Source organism: Humulus lupulus, chromosome 1, assembly GCF_963169125.1.
Source record: "Humulus lupulus chromosome 1, drHumLupu1.1, whole genome shotgun sequence".
NCBI classification, from domain to species: Eukaryota; Viridiplantae; Streptophyta; class Magnoliopsida; order Rosales; family Cannabaceae; genus Humulus; species Humulus lupulus.
In genome coordinates this window covers 39,304,378-39,330,942 of record NC_084793.1, presented here as the reverse complement: position 1 = coordinate 39,330,942, position 26,565 = coordinate 39,304,378, and the positions used below count along the sequence as shown (strand labels likewise).

The following is a 26,565-nucleotide window of genomic DNA, read 5'->3' as shown; positions in this document are numbered from 1 at the left end:
ATTTTTTTATTTTTTATAAACTGTGTACAATTTTTTATTGCATTGTTTCAAGCATAAGTGTGTGACAGTGTATGCAAGGGAACATTGCCCAATGACAAATAAGTCTTTTTCGAAATTAAAAATAATTGTAACCCATGAAGACACTGTCACACTACACCAGTGGTAGCCCTTTTCTATGGTAGCTTATCCTCTTTATAACTCCGAATTACAAAGTTCCAACTTACTCAAAAGACGGCTTTCACACTACACCAAACACCCATTACCATAACACATCATTATAATACTATTTAAAAAGAGTTATTGTATATATAAAGTTAATAAATAAAATCACACGCGGCAAGTTAAAAAAAAAGCGACAAGTCAAAAAAAAAAAGAGGCAAATATCTCAGACCAGTGCTTCATCTCTTTCTCTCTCTGTCTCAATCTTCGTCTCTTTCTCATTTTCCCTATCTCGAACCAGTCTTCATCTCTTTCTCTCTCTGTCTCATTTTCCACCATATTTTCCTTCTCTCCTTTCTCTTCCTGCTATACCCATCACCACCTCCTCCTCCTCCTCTCTCGGACCGAACCACTGCCTCTCTCGGACCGAACCTCCTACTAGAGCCTTGACGAAGAAAAAAAAAATGGAGCCAAAGTAAATCTCTCGGACACTCCAGCTTACAAGCAGTACGTCGCCGGCTTACTCGCCGAAGTTTCCACCGTCACCATTGGCCATCCCTTGGACACCGTAAAGGTAATCTCTCATCTTATTCTCGTTGGATTAGGTGAAATTTTCATGGGTTTAGCTTGTAATTTAACATATTTTTGTTTGATTGCACTCTTAGTGAAATTAATAGGACTTGGAGTTCAAAACCCAGAAACCAATTTTTTTTCTTTCAATGAATCTAGGCCCTATCATGGTGAATTAAAAGCATCAAAGTTTAGAGCAAATGCATTAGAAAACCATATGACTGGATTGCCCTGCTAATCGTTTTTAAAAAAAATTCGGGATGAGATTGAGATAACATAAGTATTAACCAATAACATCTTACAAGATTATCTCTGTGAACTGAAAATGAATTTAAAGTTTGTATATTTCCTTATTGGTTATACTTTCGTGTTTTTGATTCCTCTGATCTATGTGTATATTTATTGCGTGTGTTAAACTTTTGTTTGTTTATTAGTTGAAGCTGCAAAAACACAATACTGAAGCACATGGGATCAAGTACAAGAATAGTTTGCATTGTACTGCTAGGATACTAAGGACTGAAGGAGTATGCTTCCAATTTAGCTAGAGTCATTATTTTCTTATATATATGCTCATTTAAATTGGATGAAGATGTGATAATATGCTTGTATCTTGTTAGGAATTTTTTGTAAACAGGACTTGAGATACAAAAAATTGAGCTAGAGTTCTTAAATATTTCTCTTTTTCATTTTATTTAGCAGGGCATTCTTGCCTTATAAGAGCTAATGTTTGGTGCCACGTGACAAAGATTTTCAGTATCTTTAAATTGTCTAAATAACACATTTTCCCCTTTTTTGGGAAAGTTAACTATCCCCTGATTTGGATTCTGCTCTTACAAGGTAACCCTCTTCATTTTTTGTTTTGGAATTATATTGCTTTGTTAATTTGTTTGTTTTTTTTTTTTTTTGTATCAGTGTCAGTTTATTTTATTCTTGTTAAATTTTGTTGGTGAGCCATGAAATGAAATTTATGGGTTCGATTGGCATGTTGGGTTGTGAAATTTATTGTAAAATTTTAATGTTATGTTATTTTTTTTAGATTTGAGAAATGAAACCCTGTCTGGGATTTGTAATATCTCTGTTCTGAAATGGTTTGTATTCTTAGTTATCAAGAAAGTTTGCTGGGTCAAAGTCATCTTTAAGAGTTGAAGTTCAGTTGCAATTTTATCATGGACCATGATTTTACACTTGTATATTGTATGTATCATGAACTAATATCAACTTGAAACCCAGACATTAAATTTTTTAATCTTGTTTTGTATCAAATAAGAGGAAAACACCTACATCTGTAAAGTTCGAAAGGGGTCTCTATTTTAGTGGAACATGATACAATAAAACATCAAAATTTGAACCTAACTCAACTAACTGAGAGGGGTTTCTCTTAAAATTGTAGTTCATTGATTATATGGTCTTTCCTGTATCAAGCCAATGTTCAGTAATCTATTTACTTATAAATATGAAAAAATTTCAATGTGGAATTTTGCCTTCTAGTATATAGATAGTTTTTCTTCTCTTTTGATACTCTTATTATAAGAATCATGTGCATCCCTTGATTTTTTACATATGTGATTGCTTAGTCTTAATGTAGTTCTCTCAAATTGACAACATAAAACGGTAACCTAACCAATAAGTTGTAACTTAAACGAGACCTTATTTTGCAGCTATGGAGATATTTTAAAAGTTCAGGACTTGAATGCAATATTACGTCATTTTGGAATGCGAAAGAGATGGCACAAGCTTTCCCAGGTGCTACATCTTGCAAATTATTTAACTGAACACTCCATTGTTACATCTGTTGAACATACAAAGTTGGCTATGTATGCATTACTAAGTGTCGCATATATATGTATATATATTCCTAACGGTGTCTCTCATATAGCCCATTTAATTTTCCTCAAGTCATATGTAGTTTCTGTGTGTGTCTTTGTCCACATAAATGTTAGTGAACATGCATGCTTCTCTTTTGTTTTTTTGAATTTTTTTAAAAAAAATGATTCAAGTGCGAATTTTACGAATTAAAACTTTGAGATTATATGTTATGTTTGGCAACTTAATGATCTGCTTTTCCTTTGTTTTAATGGAGAAGTAGAAAATGTGTTTGTGGTTACTATATTATCGTACATTTGTTAGATGAATTTTATATGAGAGTTTTTGTACCTAATTTAGTTTTCTAGGAAACATATTGAACTTAATTAGGTTCTTTTATCTCATCAATAAGAAAGCATTAGAAGAGCAATCATCCCTTTTAACTATTCTTCTGCTCGGATTGTATATTATCCTGCTACTTCATGGCTTGTCTGCCTTATGTTGGATTTTTTTTCTAGTAATCTTTGATAGGGTGGTTCCACGCATTCTAATCCTATGACTACTAATAGGAGGCCTATCAATCTTTAAGTAGGAACCACCTCATTTTTGTTCAGTTAAAGAGAAGTATTTGAGTGGCCTCTCTCTCTCTCTTACCCTATACATGTATTAATTTGACGGATGTATACCTGTTTTTATACATATTTCTTCCTGCATATAAGTAAATAAAATAGTGTGTTTTTGTCATTTTTATTTTCATCTTTAAGCATTCTCATTTAAATGAATTGAAGATGGTGTAATAATGTTGATTTAATTTCATTAATTTTTGAATAAGAGCTTCAGTTATTGTTGTTAAAATTTGTATAGGATTATTTTTGCTTTTATTGCAGTGCTTCAATTGGATGCAACAAAATATGAAGATTTGTCCGGCTTCATATAGCAACTATATAAAGTTCACGGGAGAGACTCACAATCCTGTGGGTGCACTAGAAGTTTATAATAGCATTCAGGAAGAATCAACCAAAAAGAATATCGTCATCTGCCATTCTGTTCTTGGGAGTTTGGTTAGGAATGGAAAGTTTGATCACAACATTAAGTTTTTTGGTCAGATGAAGCAAGATGGTTTTAATACCAGATGTTGTTACATATAGTACAGTAAGCCTTTTACTCATGTCTATAATTTGTTTCTTTTGCATTTATATTCAGAATCCAGGTTTTTGCTAATTAGTGTATTAAGTAGTAGTGGTAAAGTGTGCCATGTAAGATGAATGAATTTTATCTAGAACATTGGTAAGGAATTAATTGATTTCCTCTCATACATTTCATCCTTTTATGGTTTTGTGAGGCAGGAATAAAAGGGGAAAAATGATTAGATGGAGTGAGAAATTGGTTTTTATAACTTCATATTGAATTGATCTTATAACCCACTGACACGCTAAAGAAATTGGTAATATAGTTTCATTCTTGTTTTTGTACCAGTATCACTTAGAATAATATAAGGCCTTGTGCTAATTTTGTAATACAAACATGTGTTGAATTGAATGTTATATGCTTCACTTCAATAATTTCATTACCACAAACTTTTTGTGTCTTTCTGTGTAAAAAATTACAATACTACTTATACAACTCCTGGTGTGTATATTTATTTTATTGTCTTGATATGGAAGTAAAATCTCAGATTTTGAATCTGTTAAGAAAAAGCTTGAGTATTCCTTATGTGATCAATTAATTATGTAGTCAAAATAAATATGTATTATTGACTTGCAATCTTTTATACTTTATTCGCCCCGTAAATTCCATATCTGTGCCCGACCCTCTGCAGCATCGCTCTCTGTATCATCAGGCAATAAAGTCTTTTTTAAACAAGAATTTCATATTGAGAAAAGAGAACTGAGAATCGCATCGAAGGTCAGTGATTCTCTGCTTCATATGTTGCTAATTTTCTTTTTCCCACCTTTTCTTATCTAAAAATATTGTGACTAGGTACCCGAGATTCTTACTGCTGGTTCCAAACTAGAAAATATCATTTTTGAAATTGTCAACTGTGAGGGTATTGTGGATGATACTATCCACGAAGAAGAGAAAATTGGTCTGTCACATATGCTAACAATAAAGGCTGATTGGCTTAATTTGGGAGAGTCTGTCCGGTATACTTTCAAGCATGGGCGCTGCATTGTTCCTGCTATTCCTTTATCTCAAATTGCAGGAAACTATAGCTTCTTAGCTATCCATTCTCACCATTCAAACCTTAGTCTGAATGTTGAGGTGGGAACAACTATGTAAAAGCTATATATGATGTTTTTGTTTTGTTGGTTGAAGTAGTTTACAAACCATTACTTATTGGACCATTACTATACTCCATATGCAGGTTCATGTCAAACCTGCTATACCAAATCCAAAAGTGGAGCATGATGGAAAAAACTTCTACACAGTCATTGAAAATAATAACAAGGTACAAAGTTGACACAAGATAATCTCTCCTTTCTTATCAAGTACAAAGTTGGATCATCTTAGAATATGAAGATTTACTCAGAGGACTAATATTCCTTATTGTTTGGCAGTCCATTCAGAGGTATCTTGTCGTTTATGGCCATCTTAGTCAATAATTACTATATGAATGGACAATTTATATCTCACTATATTCTTTTTGGGCTATTTGGTATTTGGACAAATGTTTTAAGTGTTGTTGACAGTTGTGTATACTGAACCGTATCTTATCATTGTTAGATTAAGAAATCACTCTTTTAGACACAATGGTTCTATATTTCAAATGGTATAGGCTTACCTGGTATGATTAAAATAGGGCCTTGAGAGTGTTAAGCTTGGTATCTAATGCATTTGAACTATCTAACATTTTCTTTGCTTGAATTTTTTTAGTGTAAAAGTTGAATTTGTTAGATTAGTCTTAGTGTCCAGTCTTTTAAGTTTAATTGGAGAGCTGATTATTGAAATATAAACTGAACTGCAATTTTTTGGATTCAAAACTTGGACAGTGTATTATACTAAACTATTCGGTTCTTATCATTACAAAATGATTTGTTGTTGTCTATCCTTGTGCAGATCTCTACAAATTTTTATTCTCCAAATATGAATGTTGTCAATGAGAACTTCCTCCCTCTGCTTAAACGCCTTGATGACTGCATAGCGTAAGGGGATGCTATTTACATCATATATATTTATGTATCTATTTTTGCTGCTTTAGTTGCATTCATTAAATATTACTTGTGTCGTACCATTAATTTATATGTTGATTTAGGGAATTACTAGCATATTTTGTTGAGACATTTATTTTCTCAATCAACTTGATGACCTTAAACATTATCTACTTTATATTAGGTATGTAGAAAAAAATCCACAGTATGCTGAATCTGACGTTTACTTACTCAAATTTCGACAACTGTAGGTAGAAACAAATTTATGCAGATAGCTGATTAGATAACGTTACATTTTTGCACATTCTTCCACTAAAATTTGTTTCCATTTCCAATAATTGAGTAATTTTTTTGTTATGACAGTCTTGAGCATTGGGTATGATTCGCTCTCATGTACTTTCTGTACTCAAAAGTGTGTCTTCTCAGGTAAAATAATGTAGGGGTTGAATTAATGCGCTCCATTGTTTTGTGCTGTTTTGTTGGGTTGGTAGACCTCTGTTTCTGTCTCCTTTTGGTCTTAAATCAAGTGCTCTGTTTGTTACCTAAAAAAGAAAACATTCTGGTTCTATATGGTTATTGTTTCTTCATCAGGTTCAGTCAGCAATCCAGAGCAATAGTAGCAGCAAGGCATCTCTTGCTGAGGGTGTAGGGGCATCTGTTATATATGTTCGTTTCAAGGCAGCGGTAAGTGAGGTACTGTTTCTTTCTTAGCGACTCTTTTTTATTAAGACTCATGTTTGGTCAGTAATGATATGTAATTAAATATCCTCTGCTGTAGGTTCATGCGACCAGAAACTGCACAGGGCATATTTGTTAACTTCAAAGACTTGTACCATTACAATGGGAACAAGCTTCCTTTTGCTGCTGCTCAAATTGGCCAGGCTTTCAGAAATGAGGTTCTTAATTTTCTTATCTTTGGACTTTAGCACTTATGTTTGCATAGGATGCTCATATTATTTCTAATTGGTAACGGGTCTTTGTAACTAGTATTTTGCTCCTCTCCTTTCTTATAAGAATAGAAAATAGCCCTGTAATGTAGCTGTTGCATTCCTTAGAAATTCTTCTTTTGTGCCCAAAATTGTGTCCCATTGATCTGTGACAGTGTTGCAAGTACCATTTTGTTTTTTAAATTAATTACTCTTAAGATATTTCCAAGTTTGCCATGTAAAAAAAAAAAGGTTTGCTTTATAAAAATATAAAAAGCAGCAATGTTTCTTCCTTTCTTATCCATCTGTGTAAAAATGTTATTGGAAAGGTTGTAATATTGGGTAGTGAGATCATTGAATGAGTAATTTTACCTAAAGGTTTCATCACATCTCTTGATTGTGAGCAACATAACTAGAATTTTACTTTACTAATTGTGTCATAGTTTGATTTAGACAGGATAATTTCTAAAGGATTCTTCTGTTGTATGAATAGATATATGAACTGGGTTGGAACTGGGACAATTTAGAACTTCTAGCACAGGGCAGAAACTTCATGTTATGATAAATGGCAGTGTAAGTAACATCTCATTCAATGGAAGTCTTAAAGGCAGTGCTAATATAACAATAAAACTTTTTCTATAAGCCCTGCTAATTTAAAATTGTATTTGTCCTCTGTTTTTACTAGTCTACTTAGTTTTGTTTCCTCAACTGAAATATATGAGTACAGGCCTGTTTTTGTTTCTCAGGCAAGTAAAAAAGCCTTGGATCCATATTGCATTTTTTTTTCTACTTTTGGGTATAAACTTATATATGGCTCTTTCTTGGATAAAGTTTGGGGTGAATTTTAGTTAGTCATTTTAAAGTCAACACCATACGTTTGCTGTTTTAGCGTGTTCGAGTTAATGCATTTTCTTTCCTGATCATTAATTTTTTATTTGAACAACTGACCCATTGTTTCTCATTTAATATATTTTAATTAATACACCGTCTAGGTTGCTGATTTGAAAGATTCTGTAAGCTTTATTCTAAGAATAAACGAATTGTACTGAAAAGAACCAAATCTTGCACAAAGTCTAGGTTAATTTGAGAAAACCTAGCAAAAACTCCCAGAGTAGAAATTCTAAACTTTAAACAGTAACCAAATTCTTATATATATCCCTTCCAAGTATTCTCTTATACTATTTATAGACTAACAATAACACTTACTAGCCAACCAATAGAACTTGAGTAAATTTACAAGTCAACACACTAATCCTATATAGCTCTATTCAATATCTGATGCTTAACAAAATTTATGAAATGTTTGCAGACATTTCATAGTCAATGATTCCCTTTTTTTTTCATTGGTTCCTTTGATGTGCTCATTCATTTTTTTTTCTTCCACATGATGTTTGGAAGATAAATGTATTCTTTTCAAAAGTAGTTGAGGCCTCTCTCTTCTACATCACTGATTCTATTGTGGTTTCTGGGTAATGTCTCATTGGATACTGACAGTCCTTACTGTAGAAATAATCTTTTTGTTTTATACTTATCCAGTGGAATATCTCAAATAATGAAAAAATTAATTAAGATTTGGTGCTAAACTTAATTACGTTGACTGTATGATACCATCGTATTTGATAAGTAGTCACCTGAAACTGCAAGTTCTGTACTAGTGTAGTATTGATGGTTTGGAGTTGTTATGATACATTACCTGAAATTTTTCGTACTCTCATGTTGCTTTGCTTTAGTAATGTTTTATAACCTGCTCTTCCTGTATGTTGAATTTCTATTTTATTTTTATTTTTTTCCCCTCTTGATTGATATTGATTTTCCTATGAGTCACTTACACTATCATGTTTTCTGTAAGAACTGTGGCTTTTGTTTGGCAGGTTAAACTTGTAAAATGCCTTGTACAGAACATTGTGGTTGATATTTCGTTCAATCAGTTAGGAGGGCTTTGTACACTATGCTTTCTGGAGCAGGTATAATTCGACTATGTAGGAATAGAAATATATGGTGCTTTATTGACGTTTCATTTGTGTTATGATCTTTCATGATACTCTTTGCCTTTGGTCTTTGCTGTATTCTTCTTATTTTCTGTTTCAAAACTTTGGTATTTCTGGAGCATAAACTCTCCTATATGCTCACTGCAATTTATATGCTTGTTGTGACAGGTCGATTGCCTCATTAGCAAAGATCATCTTTTCAAACGGAGTATTATACTAATTAAGGCTTGGTGCTATTATGAAAGCCGTATTCTTGGTGCTCATCATGGTTTGATTTCTACATATGCTATGGAGACATTGGTCCTATATATCTTCCATCTCTTCAACTCTTCCTTGAATGGTCCTTTAGCAGTGAGTGCTTGATACTATTGGTCCAGCACGCCTTGTATAATTGTGAATTAAAATTGACTTTCTTCTTTCCCCCTTTATAACTCAGGTTTTATATAAATTCTTGGACTATTTTAGCAACTTTGACTGGGATAATTACTGCATTAGCTTGAATGGACCAGTTCGGATATCTTCACTTCCAGAACTCATGTGTTAGTAACATCCTTCCAGAACTCCTCATAAAAAAACTTAGTACATTGCCATAACATGTATATCATACAATCTCAGTTAAAATCCACTCTAATTTGTGTTTAGTTTATGTATGTCAGGGTGTTACAACCACTGGGGGATGTAGATATAGACAAGCTATCCCAGTAGGTATTGGAGGTCGTCTGGATGTTGATACAAATTTTGGCATTAGAATAGCTTTTCTTCCTCAGGTATATGTAAACTTTTATTTCCACTGATCTGTTATGCTTATTCTATGTATGATAAAAGAGATGTTTGCTTGAGTTGAGTTGAGTTGCTTATTTAAACTTTATATGCTTACAGGTGGAAACTAGCTTAAGTCTTATGGTCTTAATAATAAAGGGACTTTTTTTTTTACAATGTGCAGGTATATTGAGATGATTTCTTTGGAGCAATTCTTGACAACATTTCTAGTTGAGGCCTTTAGAATGGAAGAATGCATTTCACTAATTTTTGTATACATTTCTTGTTTTGTATTTAGTGAAAAAGGAATCTGAATTGGGCATAAATTATGTTGTAATATGATTTCTTAAGCCTAGACTAGTAGACTAAATATTGTAATTACATTTGAGTAATTAATAAAAATCTATTTATGTTACCTTATTTGGCTTCAACTTTCATATTTGTTTTCCTAGTTTTGTGTAAGTAAAAAAAGATTATGTTTCTCTAAGCTAATATAACACGTGTTATACTAAAGTGTAGTATAACACAAAAAATGTGTTATACTAAAGTGTAGTATAACACAAAAAAGTGTTATATAATCGACTATAAATAACATAATTAAACACTTATCTATATATTAAAATAACACAGAAATTGTGTTATCGTTGACAGTACAATAACACATCTGTATAACACTGATAAAGTGTTATGTAAAGTATCCTGACCTATGATAACATAGTTGGTCTTAACACATCAGAAAGTGTTATCGTAGGTTTTGATAACACATTTTCGGTGTTATTAAAAGCATTTTTTCTTGTAGTTAGCTCTATTCTTTCACAGGAGCTTGAAACAATGCTACATAAAAGGAAGCTCAAACATTAACCATTGATTAATTTACTCGAATATGCCTAGGAGGAATTGATTAAATTTCTCTCAAGAATATACAACCAAAGGTTCATAAACACAAGTCAGATTATCCAGCTTGACACACAACAAAATTTTAAAATTGATTGACAATTTTCTTAACCTTAAATAACACACATTTGATCAAGCGGACAACACCATAACAAGAAAATTTAAAGAGAACAAACCCCCAAAGATTTTCGGAGGAAATCCAAGCGAACCGAATCAAGAGCTTTAGTGAAAATATATGCAATTTGTTTATGTGTTTCAATATATTCCAAGACAAGAACTTTATTTTCAACTAATTCTCTTATGAAATGATGACGAATATCAATATGTTTTGTACGAGAATATTGCACAGGATTTTTTGAAATATTAATTGCACTTGTATTATCACAAAAAATAGTTAAAGTGTCAAGATCAAACCCATAATCCATCATCATTTGCTTCATCCACAAAAGTTGTGCACAACAACTTCCCGCTACAATGTATTCGGCCTTAGCTGTTGAGAGAGAAATAGAATTATGTTTCTTGCTGTGCCAAGAGACTAGATTGTTTCCCAAGAAGAAACATCCTCCACTAGTGCTTTTTCTGTCATCAGTGTTACCTGCCCAATCAGCATCACTAAAACACACTAGATTAGGGTTAGTTTCTTTTGAATACCAAATACCATAATCAGTAGTCCCATGAACATATCAAATGATTCTTTTGACAGCTGTAACATGAGACTCCATGGGATTTCCTTGGTACCTGGCACACACACCAACACTATAACTTAAATCAGGTCGACTAGCATTGAGATAAAGAAGACTACCAATCATGCTCCTATATAGTGTAGGATCAACTTTGACACCATTTTCATCTTTGGATAGCTTCACAGTCGTTCCCATTGGTGTTTTGGCAATCTTTGAACTTTCAAGTCCAAACTTTTTGACCAGGTTCTTAGCATATTTGCTTTGAGAAACAAATGTGCCTTCATCTAACTGCTTGACTTGCAAACCTAAGAAATAAGTCAATTCTCCCACCATGCTCATTTCAAATTCCTCTTTCATTTGTTTCACAAATACTTGCACCTCGTTGTCAGAAGTAGAACCAAACACAATATTATCAACATAAATTTGAGCAATAATTATGTTAGATTTAATATGTTTGATAAATAAAGTTTTATCTACTCCACCCCTTTTGTATCCATGAGAAACAAGAAATTGAGTGAGTCTCTCATACCAAGCCCGAGGGGCTTGCTTCAAACCATAAAGAGCTTTCTCCAATTTGTAAACATGATCAGGTGCATGAGGATCTTCAAACCCTTTGGGTTGTTCAACATATACCTCTTCATTCAAGATCCCATTGAGAAATGCAGATTTGACATCCATTTGGAACAACCTAAAGCAAATCAAGCAAGCAATAGACAATAATAATCTAATTGATTCAAGTCTTGCAACAGGTGCAAATGTTTCAACAAAGTCTATTCCTTCCACTTGTGTGTACCCTTGTGCCACTAATCTTGCTTTATTTCGCACAATTGTACCAAATTTATCAGATTTATTCTTAAAAATCCATTTTGTACCAATAATATTGGTATGCAACGGTCTTGGCACAAGAATCCACACTTTGTTTCTAAAAAATTGTTCCAATTCCTCCTACATAGCTTTAATCCAATTTTCATCAGTTAAAGCTTCTTTCACATTTTTAGGCTCAAGTAAAGATAAGAAACAAACAAATTGAACAACATTACTAAACCTTCTTCTTGTGACCATATTGTCTTTTGGATTTCCAAGTATTAAATCTGCTGGATGATTTAATTTAACTCTGGTTGATGGCTCCTTTTGAACCTCATCCGAAATAATATCTGGAAAGTTCTTTTCTGTCTGTCCAGAATCTATTTCATCGGATTCGTGCTCTGTTGGAACAGATGGACCATACGTTGCAACAGTAGTATCACTGACAGAAGCTTCTTCATGTTTTTCAGTAGTATCACTAACAGAAGCTTCTTCGTGTTTTTCAGTAGGTTCATCAACAAACCTATCAATTTCTTCCTCAGTAGAAAAATCCCTGGCATCATCAATAACAATGTTAGCCGACTCCATTACAGTTTGGGTTCTCATGTTATACACACGATAAGCCCTACTGTTAGTGGAGTATCCAATAAAAACACCTTCATCACTCTTAGCATCAAACTTACCAAGATTTTCTCTATCTCTCAAAATGTAACAAACACATCCAAAAACATGAAAATAAGCCACACTTGGTTTCTTACCTTTCCAAATTTCATAAGATGTTTTAGATGTACCTGGACAGAGAAAAACACGGTTTATGATATAGCAAGCAGTGTTAATTGCTTCTTCCCATAACCGCTTGGTCAATTTTTTGCTATTTAGCATCACTCTAGCCATTTCTTGAAGAGTGCAGTTTTTCCTTTCTACAACTCCATTCTGTTGAGGAGTTTTGGGAGCTGAAAACTCATGAGAAATACCTGCAGACTTACAAAAATTATCATAGACAGAATTCTCAAACTCTTTACCATGATCACTTCTTATACGAACAATTTTTCCAATGTTGCAATCTTTTTCAACTTTTAATTTCAAGCAAAGAGTTTTAAATGCATCAAAAGTATCAAATTTTTCTTTCAAGAAATCCACCCAAGTATATCTAGAAAAATCATCCACACAAACAAAAATATACCTTTTCCCATTTAAACTCTCAATTTGAATTGGACCCATAAGATCCATGTGAAGCAATTCTAAAACTTTTGAAGTGTTTATGTCAGAAACACTTTTATGTGTAATTTTTAATTGCTTGCCAAGTTGACAACTCTTGCACTTACCATCAGATTCTTTACCTAGCTTAGGTAAACCACGAACAATCCCTGCATGTGACAATTTTTTCAAGGCTTTGAAATTTATGTGACCAAGTTTAGCATGCCACACATCAGTGTTATTTCTCACAACAGATTGACACATAATAGAAGGCAAAAGAGTATAGCAATTGTCATTAGATCTAAAACCTTCAAGAACATTCTCACCATTCTTGTTTAAAACAAAACAATTCTCTTTATCAAAGTTAACAGTAAAACCTTGATCACAAATTTTACTTATGCTAAGCAAGTTAGCTTTAAGTCCTTCCACAAGTAATACTCTTTTGATTTTAGGTAACCCTTCAAACTTAAGAGTACCCATTCCCAGAACATTACCTTCAATTCCATTTCCAAAAGTAACAGATCCACAATGCATAGGTTTTATGTTTGTAAGAATAGACCTGTCACCTGTCATATGTCTTGAACAACCACTGTCAAAATACCAAAAATATGAAGAAGCAGATCTATCATATTTACTAGTAAAACCAGCAAAACAATTATTCTTTTTTATCCATATTTTCCTTGATTGAATGTTTTTCTTTTTTACTCTTTTAAAATTATCAAAATAATTGAATTTCTCAAAATATTCATTTTTGGCAAAATTCATAAGAGTAAAACACTTAGGTCGAATATGATCCTTCCTACCACAAAAATGACAGATTGGAATGAATTTTTCGAACTTACCATTTGATTTACCTGCTGACTGTGTCCTTTCTGTTGGAACAACAGATTTCAGTGAGGATGACACAGGAACATCAGACGATAGCATCCCAGCCAAGATAAAGACAGTTTTCTTTGATTTTTTAGAACTTGAAGCACCAAGTCCCACATGACTTCTTTGACCTGTATTCTGTATATTCTCAAAAATAGTTGAACCGGGGTTAAGCATTCTAACATTTTTCTCAAGAGTATCCAAATCTTTAGACAACTTATTAATTTCAACATTTTTTGAAATTATTTCTTTTTCAAAATTTTCATTTAAGTCAGTAAGTTGTTTAATTTCAAAGGATAATTCTTTATTTTTGCATACCAATGACAGATTTTCATAACACACTTTCACGCATGAACCATACATTTTTTTTGTAAGATTCACTCAAAGACTCATCATTCAATTCAGATTCATCACTATCATAATTTTCTTCATCTTTTGAAACATTATTCAAGCAAACAATTTTTTCATTTTCAGATTTAGAAACAGGTAAAATAGAAGTGAAAGCGACATTACCTTCCTCATCTTCACTACTTTCTGAGTCATTATCACTCCAAGTAGTAATCATACATTTTTTGTTCTTTTTCAAGGTGTTTGCACATTCAGACTGGATGTGACCAAATCCCTCACATTCCCTGCACTGAATACCATTTTTATTAGTTTGAAAATGATTAAGAGAAGAATGATTACCTTTTGACGGCTTGCCATTGAACTTCTTATTTCCTATCTTTTTCATATATTTTTTAAAATTCTTTGCAAGCATTGCCATTTCATTATCACCATTTTCATCATCTGATGCTTCTTTTTCAGTACTTTTGAAAGCTATGGTCTTCTCTTTCTCTTTGGAAGTACTTGGCTTGTCTTTTTGACGAATCTTTTGATTTAACTCAAAGGTACGAAGTGACCCCATCAATTCTTCTACTTTCATAGTACTGAAGTCTTTTTCCTCTTCCATAGCAGTGAGCTTAACATTGAACCTGTCAGGAAGAACTCGAACGATTTTTCTAACAAGAACAAAATCATCAAGTTTCTCACCAAGTGCAAAATACTCATTAGAAATATCAGATAATCTCTCATAAAATTTAGAAAGTGTTTCAGAATCAGACATCCTAAGGTCATCAAACCTAGTTTGTAACATAATAAATCTAGATCTTTTGACATCTACAGTTCCTTCAAACTGAGTTTGAAGAATTGTCCAAGCATCTTTAGCCGAGACACATGTGGAAACAAGTTTAATAAAACTTTCTCCAACACCATTGAAAATGGCGTGAAGAGCTTTATTATTATAACTGGATAATTTTTCTTCTTCTGTATCCCAAACAAGTTCAGATTTTACCTTTGTGCCTCCATCTTCACCTTTTTTGGTAGGAGGTGACCATCCAGACAAAATTTCTCACCATGCTTTCTCATCTTGAGCTTTTATGAAAGCTCTCATCCTAACTTTCCAATATGGATAGTTTGAGTCATTAAGCAATGGAGGTCGAGACACCGAACTACCTTCTGCAAAGAAAGACATTTCACACAAAACAAATCAAACGGAAAATAACCACAAGATTTCACTAAGAGTTTAGTGAACCGCTCTGATACCAATTGAAATTCCGTTTTTTATGATTACCAACTTAATTATTCAAATTAAATAATTAATTGTTGAACTGTTACAGAAATGTTTAAACAGATACAAAGACTGTTTGAACAGAAACCAGATATGTTTAAACAGTTTGTGACCAGAAGATAAAAATGAACATAAAGTAAAGAACACACGAATTTTTACGTGGTATCAACAATCTTTGCAGATTGCTACTAGTCCACGAGGCCACGCCCAGAGAATGAAATTTATTAGAAGAATATCTAAACGATTACAAAACCAAATTGACTTATACAAATAAAGACTCCCTCTTGAATTTGTCGCAACTGTTGTAATCTAAACTCCTAATCAAATTTATGAAGAGCTAAGATCTTGAACTCCCTTCAAATCATAACACTTGCACTTTTCCTCCCGAAAAGTGACTCTCGAACAAGACTTCTCCCAAAGCTTGATGACCAATGTCCAAGTGTGTTCAACCTGCATAATTAACACAAAGAAAACAATACAGAAGTACACTGTAATAAACCACTAAGAACTTTCTGGACTCAAGTTCTTCACATAATAAAAAGTCTCTCTAAAACTTGAAAAATATTTGGAAAATAATACACCAAGAGAGATGATCAAAAACCAACGTCCTAAGGATGATTATATACTTTTTAGAATCCCTTTAGGTCGTGGAAAACAAATCAGAAACCAATCAGCCAATAAATGGAAAATCTTCCAAAACAGGAAAGTCAGAATCTGTTCAAACAGACTGGCAATCCGTTCAAACAGATTCATTGAACCTGGAAAGTTTTTAAACCCAGTTTCCTTAAATAAATAAGGAAACAATACTTGAACCTGGACAGTTTTTAAACCCAGTTTCCTTGAATAAATAAGGAAACAATATATACATTATCACTGCAAGTTGTACACGATTTCTGGCCAACTAAATCAGATCAACAAATAAAAATAAATACCAATAATTTCCAATTCAAGAAAATATATTCTTTTATAGGAAATTATATATTTATTTTATTAACATATAGATAATAATCTGATTATAGAAAGACACATTTCAACAAAACAGGAAACTACCCATTTTCGAAATTCACCACAAAATATTACAAAACAGGAAACTACCCATTTTGAAAATACCACATACCACTCAATATATTTCGAAAATACATTCCATAATTAATTTTGTCAATTTTATCAAATATGCCAATAAAAGATTTTACAGAAAGTATCACAATTGTTTTTGTAGCTTTTAAGTTGTTAATGTTAATGCTTCCTAAATGTTGAGTTTATCATAGAAATATAGAAAATTCTCACTTATGTTGAATTTTATAATTCGTAACTTGATTATAAAATATTTTTGACAACTTGCTATCTCAGTATGGAGAAGAATTGTTAATCTTGCATTTGTAAATGGTAGAGTGGAAAGTAGATGAGATTGAAATCCCTAATTTTCTTTATTCATTATTTAATTATTATGTTCTTTCCATTTGTTTACTCTTGCATTTTACATTCGTTTATGTTTTTACTTTTAGATTTTACAAACCAAAAATTTCATTAGCCAAATAGAAACTAAAGATTAATTGTTTGGTAATTGATTTAGTCTTCGTGGGATGATAACTGAATTTACCGAATTTTATTACATCGCAAATACGTATACTTGCGTAGCTTAAAAAATTACAACATATAGTGAAGACTATACTCTTTGGTACCCTTAAGATAATCAATAACTATCTCAATAGCTTTCCAATGCTTTATACTTGGATTTCTTGTAAACCTACTAAGTTTACTAACAGCATATGCAATATCCGCTCTTGTGCAATGAGCGGCGTACATTAGGCTTCCTATTGCACTTGCATATTCCAATTGAGTCACCGCCCTTGTAACGCCCTACTTCCTTAGAGCCGTTACCAAGTGAGTTTTAAAAAAAAACTTTGTGCAATTAACTCGCTAACCGAGGTTTTTAAAACAAAAGTGTGACTAAGCAAAAGTTAAGGTTGTAATCTTTTGAAAATGCTTTACTTCATTGAAAACTTCAAGTATCTATTATTTGGGATCCCAAAATAAGGTTTGCAAAATGTTTTATAACTTAAAATAAGTTTACAGTTGATTGACTATCAAATTACAGGTTAATACAACCATTTAGAAAATGCCCCCAACCAAAGCAGTCGGGCAGGCCAAACATGTACGCGTCGCTTCATGCTCTCCATACTCATGGCTGGTTGACTATATCTTTGCCCTTACCTGCAACACAGAGCACCCGTGAGCCGAAGCCCAGCAAGAAAACTCAAACAACACATATCATATGCATATTATATAATCAATATGTCAGATAATCCAAGTAGTCCATTAGACTAAACAAACACTCCACATGCTAAGTGTTACTCCCGGCCCCGCTGCCGTTCGCGGCTCCCTTTCCGTTCTCGGCTCATTTGCCGTTCTCGGCTCATTTTCCGTTCTCGACACCTTTGCCGTTCTCGGCTCATTTTCCGTTCTCGGCACCTTTGCCGTTCTCGGCTCCTTTGCCGTTATCAGCACCTTTGTCGTTCTCGCTACTATAATCACATATAGTATAATACAAATAACATTCAAACATATAACAATTCAATCAAAACTATACCATAATCATGTAACACAATTTAGGGCCGTGCCCTGCATTAACACTATGGGTCCATGCCCTGTCCTACGGGTGCTACAATTTTCTTACCTGTATCCCAAGCTTCACAGTGCACCAAAGTCACGAGCACAGTCCTCTAGCACGAGCCTCTCCGAAATCCTAGTCACAACACACATAAAACACTTTTAATACTAACCATCCCAAAACCACTTCCCGGGACCAATCCCGTACATTCGGGACTCCCAAATTCCTAAAACAAATCATTGGAAACATCCCCCAAACCCCCGGAGCAAAGGCTCAAAATTGAAAATTTTCATGTCCTGAAAATGGCCTAGCGCCGCGGCGCTACCCGCAAGGGCCGCGGCGCCCAGAGAAGTCAGAAAGTTCCCCTGACTGGAAACAGCCTCGCGCCGCAGCGCCCAAGAACAGGGCCACGGCGCTCCTTTGCAAACCCAGAAATCTGGGTTTTTCCTCTGCATTTCCCCGAGCCAATACCCCTCCAAATCATCCAAAACAAATACTTAGACCCCAAGATCAATTTTAAACCTCAAATGAACCACCTAACAACCCATAAACACTAGCATCAAGATCAAACACACAATCACACCCAAAAATCCACCCTTCGATTTCTAATTTCAGCAAACTCAACACAAGACTTGAAAACTTAACTCATGCTTCAATTTCTCAAACCAAAACAGAAACAAGCCTTAAATTTACATAGAATCCTTACCTCAAGTGGAGAATCCACCCTTTAAGCTTCTTTGATTCTTCTCCTAACTCCCACTTCAGCCCTTTCTACTCATCTTCTTCTTCTTCTTGCCCTAGCTTTTCATCTAGGTTGTCTTCTCTCTATTTTTTTTTAACAAAACCATAATATGACTAAGCCTAACCGTGTACCCCAATATCCCAGCTGAAATTTGTCTAAACCCCCTGCTAGATGACCATTTTACCCCTCCTAATAATCCTTTCCTAACTAAACCTTCAAGGGCACTCTAGTCCTTTCACTTCTATTTCATTCTACCATTTTCCATCTAAACTTGTTACTCACAGCAGTTACAAATGGTTACCCAGGTTACTCAATCACCAATAACTATAACCACTAGTTCTCAACTCAACCCACAAAATTCCCCAAAATACCCCTAGGCTCCTCCCGAGCCGGGTATAAAATCTCGTTGTGACTTTTGAGTTAACTAGCTCTCTAGGACTGTCTCAACACGTGCATCACAATAATAACACCACACTCACGTGGTACAAACCACATAATACAATTATCACATATATGCCCTCAGCAGGCTAAAATTACCAATTTACCCCTATCATACAAACGGGGTCCACATGCATATTTATTTCGCCTAAACATGCATACTAACCACATATTCATTATATTCACATAAATTAATGCAATATAACAATTATTTCCCTCCAGGCACACTAATCAAGGCTCCAAGCCTTATTAGTAAATTTAGGTCGTTACAGCCCTTCCTTCATTCTTTTCAAACTTCATGTTTGAATCAAATGGTGTATATGCATCTTTGATTTTGAGAAGACTAAATTTGTCGAGCACTTTCTCAACATAGTGGGGTTGACTTAGCAAAAAATCCCTACCTATTCCTTCTAAGTTTGATACCTAAAATGGTATCCACCTCTCCAAAGTGTTTATTTTAAAGTTAGAAGATAGAAACCTATTCGGTTATATTATTCCTCTCATGTCATTACTCGAAATCAACAAATCATCTACATATAGACACACTAATATGACATAGTCATCACAAAATTTAGAGTATAAGCGCTTGTCCGCATTGTTGTGTCCAAATCCATTAGAAACAATGAATTTATAAAATTTCTCATGCCATTGTTTTAGAGCTTGTTTCAAATCATATAATGATTTGACGAGTCTACACACTTTATGTCATTTCCTTGAATAACAAAAGCCTCTGGTTGTTCCCTCCTCCTTGAGATCCCCATTTAGGAATGTCGTTTTGACATCCATTTGGTGAATATAAAGGTTATATATAGATGATAAGGCAGATAACAATCTTATAGAAGTATTTCTTGCTACTGGTGCATATGTGTCAAATTAATCTATTCCCTCATTTTGTTTGAATCCTTTGACTACTAATCTAGACTTAAAGGTTTGTATGGTGCCATCGGTGTGGTATTTCCTTCTGAATACCCATTTGCACCCAATTGGTTTAGACCCCTTTGGAAGGTCAACCAATTCCCAAGTGTGGTTAGACATAATTGAATCAATTTCATCATTAATTGCCTCCTTCAAATAGCAGAGTCCCTCAAGGACATTGCTTCTTTAAAATTTTTGGGATCATCTTCTATTTGAAGTACTATTGGATGTTTCCAAGTAACTTCCTCATTATTACCTTCAACAAGGTATAGTATCTCTAATTAAGAACACTTCTCACTTGATTCCAAATCTTTGATCATTTGGCTCCTTCTAGGCAATTGAGGTTGCTCACCAACTATTTTAGGAGTCTCCTCTTGAGGCTCTCTAATTTGTGTTGCTTCTATTAACTTGTTATCGCATGACATGTTCTCAAAGAACTCAATATCTCTTGATTCAACTATCACATTAGACTCCAAGTCTATTAATCTATAAGCTTTGCTACTTTGGGCATAACTACAAATGTACATCTTATAGCCCTTGGCCCCAACTTTGTCCTTTTAGGATCGGTCCTCTTGCAATAAGCAAGACACCCTCACACTTTAAGATAACCAATGTTTGGTTCTTTTCTTTCCATAACTCATATGAAGAGATATTGTTTTTCTCTATGGCAATATGATTCAAAATATGACAAGCAGATAGCAAGACTTCATCCCACAAAATAACATTCAATTTACAATGTAATAGCATAACATTAATCATCTCAATAAATGTTCTATTTTTCCTTTCCTGTAATGTCCTGCAAATTCTACCCTGAGAATTTTAAGGGAAAGGTAATATTTATTACGGCGGTTTAATTGGAAAATTATGAAAATTAAATCAGTGTTGATTTAATTATATAATGGGATAATAAATTGATTTATGTCCCAAATTATGTATCATTATTTGGAATAATTAATAAGTGGCATTAAAATTTAGAAATGGAGAATAAATTAAATTTAAAGAGTTTTACTTTTGTTAAATTGTATTATTATTTATTGGAAAATAAATAACAAGAAATCTTTAAATTGATAAATGAGATTTATCAAGAATTGAAGATTTATGTTTTAAATTATGAGATTTAAAATAATAAAAAAATTACCACTTAATTATTGTATTATTCATGAAATAAATACTAAAATGTTTCTAATTTGAATAAAAATAAATTCTAGGAATTTAAAATAATTATGACTTAAAAGTTAATTTATAATATTGGATCCAAATATAAATTGGTAAGATTGATAATTTAATTAGACATGTAAAATGAAATTTGATTAAAATTTTGATAAAAAGAAATCAAATTTTAATTAATAAATCAAATAAGAAGTTGAATGATTAATTAAATTTTACTAATAATTTAATTGGGAGAGAAATAAGAAAATAAAACAATAAAAAGGGGGGAATTAGAAACCCTAGTTTCAAACAGTCTTCTCTCTCCCCTTCTCGCATTCTCTCTCTTCCCTTTCTCCTGATGCAACTCTCTCTCTCTCTCTCTCTCTCTCTCTCTCTCTCTCTCTTCTCGCATCACAGTCGACCCAGGCTAGTTGAACCAGCTCTGGCCACCAGCCGTCAACACACGCGGCACCAGCAGAACCGCAAGCCCCCGAAACCCCCAACCCCCGAGCCTCGCTGTCGTACGCGCCACCTAGCCCAGTCAACACGCCTCCCGAAGTCACCACCACCGTGATGTTTTTGAGAAAAATGTGGCAACTTCAAGCCTCTATGAGTCGAGCTACCACCACCATCGTACCGAGCACATCATGGGGAGTGAAAAACACGGTGAGTTTTCTTTGAAATCCATGGAATTCTGAGTGTTTTGGGCTTAGTTTCGGCCACCCAGAGCCATCGTCGGTCATACCGCCACATTCTTTAGTCTCCCCATGGTTAGGCTTTCAAGCCCAACCAATTTCGTGACCCAACCGCCATTGTTGGGGCGGCGTCGTCACCATTGTTGCTGAAGCTCCGGCGTGGGCTTTGGCCAGCAATGACTTGAGGTGACAAGAGGCTCGTCTCGAGCTCCCAACGTCATCCTCATCCCCATTGCACTATCCCGAGCATTGGGTATAATTTCTAACCCCAATTTTAAATTTTTTAGGTTTAAGAAATTAATCGCGAATTAGGAAATTAAATGCAATTATGTGTGTTAATAGTATGCTATGGGTTAATTAGCTTACTGTGATTTTATTGGACTGCTCTAGGACTGTTATGTGATATGTTTGTAGGTTTTAAAATTTGGGATGTCTGTTTTGTAGTCGTTATGCCCGTTTTCTTAGAAAACTTATGGGCTCGTGTTGAGTTAATTTTATAAAATCATTCGTTATTTTAAAATCAGTTAGAATAGTGATTTCTAAATATTAACAAATTATGAATATAAATTTTAGGACATATTCTAATATCGCATGAGGCTGAAGAAGTATTATAGGTGGTATAGTATTATTAGCCATTGGTGCAGCTTTCATGATAGTGTCAAGTTAATATCCTAGGCAATCTATGATTTTAAAATGAATGACAGAATTTTCATAATAAGGTCGTTATTTTATTAAAAGGAATGTATATTTCTAACTACCATAAGTTATGAATGAATACGCAGTTAATTCCCAAAATTATTGATTTAAGGACTCGAGCACTTTAATAGGAAATCATCTAGAGCCTAAAATGCAAATTTTGAAGAACAATTATATAATTGAAAATAAAATAGCGTCTAGATGGATTTTGTGTAAAAGAATTGTGAAAGGAAGCTTACCATTTTGAGTATAATTATTGTTATTAATAATCATATTAGTAAGGATTTCTTGTGCTTAAATCATATTTTACTATGATTATGTCAATGTAATTTTTATAATTAAATTGGAATTATGATAAAAAGGAAAATGGGTAACTCACGATTTTGGGAGGATTAAAAAGAAAGAAGGAAGTGGTTTTTAAATTGTTTAAATTTTAGTCTTTTCAAACTTAAGGTCTTGGATCATTTTAGTGACAATGATTACTGTAGATAAAACTAATGAACAATATTACTAATCCTAACTTATGTAATAAAAGCAAGAGTTTCTAGTTGAAAGAATAATCTATTGTGGTTCATTATGGATTTTTTTGAAAGAATAAGTTAATGGTCTCCAAACAAAGCAATTCAAGACTTAGAAGCTTGAAATTGAAGCTATTTTTTCTAACCACTTGAACTAAGTTAATGAGTTATAGATAAAGAGAATTTATCCATAACTAAGGACCCGATTTTAAGTCAACTAAACTTATACCACTTTTTTATTTATTTTACATGGGTTGTTTTATTCTTGTTTTACCAATATGAATATTCGTATGACTTGGATCAGTACTAATAATAGCAAGGGTTATGTGGTTGTGTTTATTAAATGATTACAACTTCGAGGTCAGGGCCATTATTAGATGATAACAAATATTATCATTTCGTTAACTTTATCGCTCTTGGGTATGAACTAAGTTTAATAGTGTATGATTTAGTGAGTTAGTAATTAACTCAATTGCGATCCTTGGATTAAAGACTATGGGAAATGCTTGGTTGATAGCTCTTTTGAGTAATCTTATATATCTAAGGACCTGAGGTAAGTAAATCTCACCATATGTGATTTACTTGCTCATATGTTTGATTAAATGGTTGTATACAAACTGCATGATTTATGCACTTGTAGATATTATTAAGATGCAGACTCTATGAATGTGTATGTGTTGCATGGTTATGTGATATGAGGTGTTTCAATAATTGAGAAAGAGTAATATGTGGTTATAAGTGAATTTTTAGGCAATTTAGAATATAATTGATTGTGTACTTGTACTTTCTTTGTCTGTGTAATTAAAAATGACAAACTTTATGATTATGCTCTCATGGTTTGATTTTATATCTATAGGTATTTTGTTGATGAATGAATTCGCATCTCCGTGATGATGTGCAGTTGGTATGACTAGGGCGATTTGTGAATTGCTTTGTTGAAAGTCAACCTTTTAACTTTTGTGGCCAAGACATGAAATAGTTGTGTTATACACATTAGTATAGGAATACACGCACATGCATACACTTATCGTAAAATATTTTCTTAGAGGTCGTAACCTAGTGGGGCTCGTCGTGATGTGGTCTGACCCGCTCACAATTATTATCAGTCTGGTTCAAGTCCGTGACAATTATATTTGGTCTGGTTCATGTCTGTGACAATTATATTCAGTCTGGTTCAAGTCCGTGACAATTATATTTCGTCTGGTTCAAGTCCATGATAATTATATTCGGTCTGGTTCAAGTTCATGACAATTATATTCGGTCTGGTTCAAGTCCGTGACATTTGGCTATTATCTTGTCTAGTTCAAGTCTGTGACAATTATTATTGGTCTGTTCAAGTCTGTGACAATTACTATTAGGTCTGGTTTAAGTCCGTGACAATTATTATCGGTCCGGTTCAAGTCCGTGATATTTGGCCATTATTTGGTCCGGTTTAAGTCTGTGACAATTACTATTAGGTCCGGTTTAAGTCTGTGACAATTACTATTAGGTCCGATTTAAGTCCGTGACAATTCGACTTAGACGAGTAACCCATTATTAACTAGGAGTCTCTGTAAATCGGTGTGAGCATATTTACACCCATGATAACATCTATGCCCTGAGGATCGATGCTTACCCTTGATGGGATTGTATGTTTGGAATTGATAATGTTGATGCTCGATTCCCATTTTTATTGGTATGCATGTTTAGGGGTACCTGTTAGCCCCAAATTATTTTGGTGACTCCCAAGTTGACTTCTAGGGTTAACTTTAGTGTATTGTCAGCTACCTTGCAGGTTGACAGTATTATTGCCTATTATCTCTATGCATTGAATTGTCGTTGTATTATTAGATTTGGTGCAAGTCATGAACGATTTTAATGAAATTCTCGAATTAGGTTCTGTAGTGGTGATCAGGTAAGGGGTGTGATTAGATAAATCCGATTTAGGAAATTATGTCAAGAAGAACTTGTAAGAGCTGGATCATAGTCCATGACCAGTCTTAACATGCTAAAGAGTACACATAGGTTATCGTTGTCTAGTTAGCCTTGTGACCTAATTATGGGTCTCTTTTTCTGGCCTCAGGATTAGTATACAAGGCTAACATTTTGTATGTTGGTTACAGTGTTGATTCTCAAGCCTTTGTACATAATATGTTATATAGAATAGCAAAAGGCTCGTTAAGGGAGATTATAGTCATCTGATAATCATGTAGTTATTATTAGTTGGGTAAGAAGGTAAAAGTTCTCAGTTAACGTTTATGTAAATGGTTGCTCCTGAGATTTTCATAGACCATAGCATTGGCACGGAATAACATTTTAACCATTGCGGTCTTGAGGATCTGGTATCACCGTAATTATTAAACCTACCGCCACGCCTTAGTGAAGGGTTATAGCTGAACCCTAGTAGAGGGATTTTATTTTCCATAGTACTGTGATATCAGATGACCATAAGCTTATGCTATTTTTCTTTTAGCAGCTAATAATTGTGGCCACTACTATGTCAAATGTATAATTGATTATTGGAACATGACTTTATAGGGTTTGAATCGATGGTAACAAAACGTGAACTTGTATGATTGTCCTATGTATGTTACGCTCATGGCTAGGTTATCCTGTCATGCATCATCAAGTCACGATATATGTATATAGGCATACATGCATTACATGGGATTTACTTACTGGGAATTAGTTCATTATTTTGTTGTTTCCCCTTTTTCAGGTGTGTCTTGATTTGTTGGGGTTTTATGCACTTATTAAAACCAAAATTTTTTGTAATCTCATTTTATTATCAATAAAAGATTAGAAATCAATTTTTTACTTGGTCAATCACTTTGTTCACATGTTTTATTTTTATGATTATTTGTTTAATATAAACTTCTATTAAATCCTGAGCATATAGCTAATCATATTTATAGTGACGTAACCATAGTGGAATATAAATATGATTATATGTTCAAACATAAGTTAGTCCTAAGATTAGTTAGTGCACAGGATTTACACTGACTTGCCAATCTATGATATGAACTACTTACACATCGTAGTGTTATGTTCTTTCCGTAACATTAGCAAAGTAGATAAGATTGGATGTATTTGTTACATCAGAAATGACCGATATTGACAGTAGATAGGATAAGTAAATATACCATTATTATCTATTCTACTCATATCATATAGTTGACCATAGGTCAATTCAATCTCAATTCTGAGTGGTTAGAATTCTAACTAATTGTATTATTTGAGTTCATCGACTTGTTCGTTGCCAGCTTACCCTACGGACTAGCCCATACTTACTTCTTGGGAACTCTGATAGTATAATTGAGTGGGAGTGTTAATCATAGATATGAATATCTATAGCTTCTAATGAAGAAGTAAAATGATGGTTTCCTTTTAGTTTGGTTCAAGGTACTAAAT

The 26,565-nt window shown here is 33.6% G+C and overlaps 1 protein-coding gene across 1 annotated transcript; it reads left to right on the top strand.

Moving 5' to 3' along the window:
- Positions 1–605: 605 nt before the first annotated feature.
- LOC133791530 (structural maintenance of chromosomes flexible hinge domain-containing protein GMI1-like) lies at positions 606–8,867 on the top strand. Its single transcript, XM_062229453.1, has 14 exons — positions 606–733; positions 1,164–1,253; positions 2,388–2,472; positions 4,352–4,437; positions 4,513–4,794; positions 4,898–4,981; positions 5,590–5,675; positions 5,866–5,928; positions 6,045–6,107; positions 6,273–6,374; positions 6,460–6,577; positions 7,101–7,180; positions 8,479–8,571; positions 8,764–8,867. The coding sequence occupies exons 3-9, from the start codon at positions 2,454–2,456 to the stop codon at positions 6,061–6,063; spliced, it is 639 nt and encodes a 212-aa protein (XP_062085437.1). The 5' UTR covers positions 606–733; positions 1,164–1,253; positions 2,388–2,453; the 3' UTR covers positions 6,064–6,107; positions 6,273–6,374; positions 6,460–6,577; positions 7,101–7,180; positions 8,479–8,571; positions 8,764–8,867.
- The last annotated feature ends 17,698 nt before the right edge of the window (positions 8,868–26,565 follow it).